Here is a 7339-nt window from a genome sequence, read left to right as displayed (position 1 = left end):
CCAGAGAAAGAATGTTTCTTTGCACTTTTTTCTTCTCCTTCAGACAATAATAAAATAAAACACTATATTTTTTAAGCACATGGTTTTAGCTGACAGTTAATAATAGTAAAATGGTAAGAATTTGAAACTGGAACTGAATAACAAACACTTTCGGCTGTGTTAGAAATGGCTCAATCAAGTTTATTTCCACATATCTGTAGTAAAATTAATTATAAAATCATTTTCAAATGTGCTCTATCCAGTGTGAGAGTGGTTTGTTAAAAGGTTAATGGGGGGGGCTTCACTGCATTCCTAAGGGTTCATTCATTTTTTTTTTTATTATTTCTGATACAATTCCTTATTCAGGATTAATTGTAACACAGGGTTAGATATTGGTTTAGTAGTTTCCTGTACATCTCCTGTCCCTGAAGGTCTCACCTGTGTGTGCTCAGTCACGTGATCGCAATCACATGGCGGCGCTAAGCCAATCGGTTACGTGGAGCGATTATACAGGCCTGCTCTGGCTTTTTCCCATTGGATGCATGGGGTAAAGCCAGGTGACAGAGCTGCTGCAGAGACCAGCTGTCGGTGAAGCCCGGAGCCGTGTAGTGCTGCTGTGCACCGTGTCATGATTGGAACTGGCCAGGTGGTTTGGATTCCATTTGGGATCGGAAAGATGGCGAGCTACTGAATGAACAGCCGAGGAGTGACGACACCAAACCTACCTACTGGTCTGGTAGGAGGCTGGCAAAGCCTGCACTCTGCTCCCCACCATTTCACTCTCTGATTCACACAACCGACATACATTCTTCTCCTGTTATGGACAATCGCGTTTAGACATCTTCTCCGGACAATGGCAATAATCAAGACACGGATTCTACCCGTGCTGTGTGATTGGGTTGTGAATTATACTGACCAGTGCCTGTACTGGTGAAGACTCTGTAAATGTTATTTGATGTTGTTCAGCCAAATTATTGTGAAATCAACTTGTGCAGTTGATCAGATTACCAAGATACTGCAGTTGTATATATTGGGATATTTTTGGGCTGCAATTTGGGGTTATTAATCACTTCAATATATGGTACCACCACTAACTAAAATCAACCTTGTCCTGTCTTTTATTGATCACTGACACTCAGCTCCAGCAGTTGTTCTTAGGTCTTCTACAGTCATCCTTTTAGTCCATTGTTCCTATTATTTACCCATACCACTTTCTCATAAGAGTACAAACGTATTAGTGCCCAGAAGTGCTACAAAATGTTTTACTTTTATGTAAAAATTTATGAGTTTATAAATAATCCTTTGTTCTTTTTAATGTTTAAAATTTTTACAGGTGGGGATTTGTGACACATGCTGCCATTGATGGGAATTCCAGACTAGTAACTTACCTCAACTGTAGCACAGACAACACAGCTCATGCAGTGTTGACTCAGTTTGTTCGAGCAACCTGTATGTATGGATTACCTGCCAGAGTCAGATCGGATCATGGGGGGGAAACACCCTGGCTGCTCTTTTAATGAACTTGCTGCAAGGACAAGGACATCCAAGGCACATTGCAGGCCAGTCTGTACACAACCAGCGCATTGAACGTCTTTGGAGAGATGTTTTCCAACAGGTTGTGAATTACTTCTATGGGGTTTTCTACTCATTTGAAGAACAAATACTCAACCCAGACAATTTAATTCAGAAAATGGCCCTTCAAATAGTTTATAAGCCAGAAATTCAGAAGAAACTTGACCTGTTCAAACATGCTTGGAACAATCATTAAATTAGATCAGAAAACAACCGTACACCAATACAAATTTGGACAGAGGGCATGCTAGCCAACAGTGAACAGGAGTCAGCAGCTATAAACCACATCTTTGGAAATGATCCATACACCCAAGAAAATCTGGAAGCTGCACTGGAAAGACATAGCATACAGCTGACTCAGTTACAGGCAAACGGTGATGATTTGGAACGAGGTGTCATCGTGATGCAACCTATCAACCTAAGTGCTGAACAACTGCAGGCACTTCAAAATGCAATGGGAGAACAGACTTGAAGGACAAGTTTCTGGTGTGTGCTTGAGAGATCTAAAATATTCTTCAGACAATACAACACACTTAATGTTCTAAACTGTGGACTGAAGCAGTCTAAACGCAAAACAAATGCACACAAACTTCTATCTTATTGTATGTGTAACTGTTCCATTTTTCAATCTGAAACAAACAATTAGAAGAACAGGAGTAAATTTGTTTTTCAAATTTTCTGGCTATTAAAAAAAAAAAAAATCAAGTTTTAACTGGTCAATGTTCCAACAACAAGTAAAGACTGAATGTTTGGATTAAACCCCCTCATATTCAAAGTAGTTTGTTTGTAAACAGAAAGTGAACATATTTGGTTGTTTCAGTTGACAGTCTGTTTGTGTGATAATCAAATAGTAACAGTGCCAAAATACAAGTGGAAGATGCAAGGATTAAACTTTCCCAAATCCCAATGATTCCTTTATGGCCATCAAAAGCATCTGATGTAGATCCTCTTCCTGTGTGACACCCCGTGGCAAGTATATTGTCATACTGCAGGTTGAAGCATACGGCAAACGGATTAAAATGTGTAAATAACAGTTGTCTAGGCTGCCTAAAACACACCACAAAAAAAAAAAAAAAAAAAAAAAAAAACAAAATAAACTACCACAGTAGTACATGATACATAAAGAAAATGATATGAAAAAGTACAGTAGTCACCAAACACGGGGCCACAGCGGGCCACACAGAGGGCAGGGCTTCAGCACACCATGTGTGGTAAAGTACCTGGAGCTGACACAACTGAGCTCACTTTGCTTGATTGCAACCGTCTGAAACCGCCTCTATCTGCTTTGCCCTGAGCAGTACACAGTGGGTGTGACCCGCGTCACGGCCTCAACTGGTTGTAGAGAGAAGGTGCTAACGACAGAGCCCCACACCAGCAATGTAAACAATAACCCAAAACCAAGACAGAAACTCAAGCAGTAAACTCACCTAACTGACTGTACCAACACTGATTGAAATCAGTGCTTGTTGTCCAAAAACATATATACATGAGAAAGATGTAGTACTTCACAATGTGTGCATAGATTTTTGGTACACCTTTAAAAGTGGCTGTAAATATGCCTGGAACACCACATTCAGCAATCCACTCCCCAAGGTTTTGCTGGAGTGCTGCAAGTTCCCCTGTAGTCTTGACCTGTAAGATCTTATAAGAGAAATCTTACTTAAGTGTAACTTCATTCCAAGCGTAAGAGTATATGCCATATTTTGATTTAATGTAAGTTAAATACTCTTAAATCTTTTAATAATCTCTTGTGGAAAAGAAAGAAAATAAGTAAATAAATAAAAATAAATAATAATGTGATAATAAGGATGCACCTTTTTGACATTGCTTTGCACATCTTGGTCAGTCAGCACACTCCAGTCAAACTCCTCCAATGGAGGGTCCTGGCCACACATTAGCTGGAAGAGGCTGGGATCCAGGGCTTTGATACATGGACCTCCATGTGCAATCAACCAAGCAATTAGGTTGCCGCCTTTATAATATTTATGTTGGTCTAATGCTGTTTGGTCATAACTAAGAAAGATCTGGCCAGTCTTTCCCTCAACAATACCCAGCGAGGTCTGGACCTCTATCATCAATAGTCTAGAATAACAAAGTAGAAATACAATAGTTTGTATTTATGTCAAAACATGAACTTATTTGTCAGGAAATATTTAAGAAATTTCCTGAGGTATTCAAACCTTAAAACTCTCGCTGTGGTCCTCCCATATCATCTGCATCTTCTCCTGAAAAATCTATGCTTGGTGAATGGGCCCAACAGAAACTAACCCTTAATATTGCTTTAAGGGCACTCTCCAGAAGCTTTTTCCTTCGAATGCAGATGATGGCAGCCTGGTCACCAACCAAGTGCTCCTTTTGAAAGTTCTTCAAAATGGTAGCAAGATCCACATCTTCCTAAAATATATAATATATGAAAAACGTCAAAGGACTACACTGAAAAAAAAAGTTCTTTGAATTTACTTGATTTTAATGTGTACATCGGTCCCACACAATTAAAATAAGTCAGACCAACATAATTTTGCCCTTTCTTTTAAATTAATAATTTCTTGTTAAGCCAACTCATTTCAATCATGTTACATTTTTTAACAGAATCATGTTGATTTAATGTATTAAATGTTCAAAATGTAAACCTAGTTATTGTGTTATGTTAATATGATTTCATCATCTCCAGGAAACCCAATTCTTAACTGTAATCCAAACTTGATTTTAAATGCAATTATAAAAAAAAAATATTGGTTAACTTTATAGGATTTCCATTATGTCCTATGAATTCAAAAAGACTTGTTGAAGCTCCCTATCAAAATTGCATTTCTAAACCAGTGATTTCATGTCAAGGTGTGCTGATGTTAAATGTTAAAACTGTCTGGCATTCACACAAAGACACAGGTGTCACCAAACAATACTGTATTCAGAATATGCTCTTGCCAATAACTGACACATTGTACAGTTGTACCCAGCATCAAATACAGGTATGGGGACATAATGACATACTACCCATAACAAGTGTCAAGGTTCAACAGGGATTGTAAAACAACAAGTTTTTAAGGGTAACAGACATAGATACAATTCTCTGTGAATCATCACAGAAACAACTTTTCCAAAAGTAGGATTTACCAAATCCTAGTCTATAGAAACATAGACTACACATGTATCTTCAGAGTATATCAGGAACATGAAGATGTATATATTTTAACAGAGTGCAAACAAAATATTTTTATATTGTTATGCCTGGTGCTCTGACCTTTCAACTGTTTCAACAGTGGATTGTAAAACAAGAAATGTTTAAAGGTAACAGATATAGATACAATTCTCTGTGAATCATCACAGTAAGCACCTTTTCCAAACATAGGATTTACCAAATCCTAGTCTATAGAAACAGACTAAACATCAGAGTATATCAAGAACATGAAGATAAATACTACATATATTCTAACATGGTACAAACAAAATATTTCTGTTACTTCTGGTGCTCTGACCTTTCAGTGAAGGAGTCTGTTTTTCAAGGCAAGTGCCTTGTTAGAAAGTTTATCTCCATTGAGTTCCATTATAATTTTTTGGATTACCTCAAAGGTGTAGCGGAGGTTTGGAGGATAGCTCAGGTTGAGCGCATACATGAGGCCAAATAGCATGGCCACAGCCAATGCCACATTGTCCAGATCCTGCAACACCTTGATACCTTCAAGGACAATTCCAATGTCCTCTGCCTCAGCACTTGAAGCTTCTTTCTGGATATATATCCCTACTGTAGTGTCTTCAATGGCGTCATTCAGTGACTCTTCATCCATGAACTGTACCAAAATACAGGGGTGGACAAGGCAAGTGAGGCAAGAAAAGTAACAGTTGATAGCCATGACTCACATACACATGTATACATACCACATATTCCTGGAGCAGGTTTTCTGGATCTTCACCCATGTAGATGCAGACTCCTTTAATAATGCACTCACGGCTGGCATCTACATCGTCGCTCTAAAAATGATTTTTTTTTTATTGTCATCTGAATTCAGCCCTTCCAGTACTCATAATACTACACAATTATAGGTAAAATGTAAATCAATCAAAAATTCTCAAATTTAAGGCTCACATTAGCAGAACAAGATTACTTACTTTTCACAAATTCAATAAATTATTCTTAAACTAAAAAAAAAAGAAGAAAAAAAACTGACTGAAGTCCAAATAGCATTGTCAAAATTAGTTGTGACCAGCACAAATATTTACCACTTACCATTTTTACAATTACTGCTTTGAGCCTTTGTCCTACTTGACCTCCTCTTTTTTGAAACAGCCTTGAAAGGTTCTCCGAGTAGATGTCCAGCTGAGACATAAACTTGGACTGTAGTGGGACGGTGGTGATTCTTTTGAATTCAGCGTTGATCTGTGAAAATATACAAAAGAAATTAGGTTAAACTAGTCAGGAAAGAAGCCATAAAAACCAGACAGAAACTTGACTTAAGCCTTACCTCAATGACATCAAAGAGAGCAGGCCACCTTGCCATAAAATCTTCTACCATCGGTACATCACGGACAACCTCGTGTCTTCGGAGGGCAAAGGTCTTTTCCATCTTGAGTTTCACTATCTCTCGATTGTTCTTCTTCTTTATCTCTGAAAGCAGAGATTTCTGCATGGCCTCCAGGCTTTCCTCAGTTTCTGCTGATGGGTATGTTGGGCAGAAATTCACTTCTGCTCTTTTAGCCTTTTTGACACCAAAAGCTGCACTGCGCTTCCCTGCAGGTTTATTCTTTAGAGAGTTCACCATCACCTCTGGGCAACCCATTGCTGGTATGTGCATGGAAACCGACAACTATGCCCAAAATGTGGATGTTTTAGCTTATAGTGCCGTAAAAGCTCAGACCTACTTGTTACAGTTTCTATGCACCCCTTACACCTCCACATGAATGTCACCACCTAAACCTGTAACACACATTAAGATGACAGTTAACCACATTTGCAGTCTTTAGCATGTGATAGCATGAATACATCTGTAACTCAAATAAAAAAGTCACAATAAGCTTATGAAGCAACAGCAGAAGGCAATATAACAGCACTTACCATTACAGATCTCTGTGAATAAGCACATAAAATGAGGGACCTATAGAGAAAAACATTATAAAAACAGAACTGAGCTTAACATGGATGCACTTAATTGAAACACATAATAAACAGATCAGTATAATGAATCCTGCTTAGTACAGTTGAGTGCTGTAAATCTTTTAAACAGTAACTCACAAGCTGTCTTAAATTGCTCACTTAGTTTTCTATACAAATGCCTCTGCAGACATGCTAATCTCTGAGTGAACCTCCAATGACTAGAAAAGCACTCGGATAGAATTTTTGCTATTTATACCAATCTAATCAAGTGTTACTCTTATTTTCCTGGACATTCTGAGAAAATTTCATCAAAATCCGTCCATAACTTTTTGAGTTATGTTGCTAACTAACACGCGCGCGCGCGCACACACACACACACACACTCACACACCCCCTTACGATTGCATAACCTCCGCTGGTGGAGGTAATAACGGTCTCTTTTTAAGTAGTATATTTTGGCACCGTTATCAGCGACAGCGTCGTGTGTTGTGACAAAATACCATCACATATTCACTGGTTAAATCTAGACAAGCTAGCAAACGGTTTTGTTGCCGTTAGCAAGCAAATTAGCAAGCTAAAATGCCTGGATGATACGTTAACACTAACGCAGCGACAGGCTGTTGCATCACACGCCGTTCAAACATTGCAGCGCTGAAGAAATGTCGCGCATTTCATTGTCAACATGAATAAACTTACCGT

General features: G+C 38.5%; 1 protein-coding gene across 1 annotated transcript; it reads right to left on the bottom strand.

Annotated features, from left to right (window-relative positions):
• Nucleotides 1-458: 458 nt before the first annotated feature.
• LOC121653968 lies at nt 459-6326 on the bottom strand. Its single transcript, XM_042007777.1, has 5 exons — nt 6012-6326; nt 5777-5926; nt 5410-5520; nt 5115-5339; nt 459-593 (listed from the first exon to the last, which is right to left on the bottom strand). The coding sequence occupies exons 1-5, from the start codon at nt 6324-6326 to the stop codon at nt 459-461; spliced, it is 936 nt and encodes a 311-aa protein (XP_041863711.1).
• Between the last annotated feature and the right edge of the window lie 1013 nt (nt 6327-7339).

This window comes from Melanotaenia boesemani, chromosome 15, assembly GCF_017639745.1.
Source record: "Melanotaenia boesemani isolate fMelBoe1 chromosome 15, fMelBoe1.pri, whole genome shotgun sequence".
NCBI classification, from domain to species: domain Eukaryota; kingdom Metazoa; phylum Chordata; class Actinopteri; order Atheriniformes; family Melanotaeniidae; genus Melanotaenia; species Melanotaenia boesemani.
Note: the sequence above shows the minus strand (reverse complement) of the source record. Positions and strands in the feature narration are given on the sequence as shown.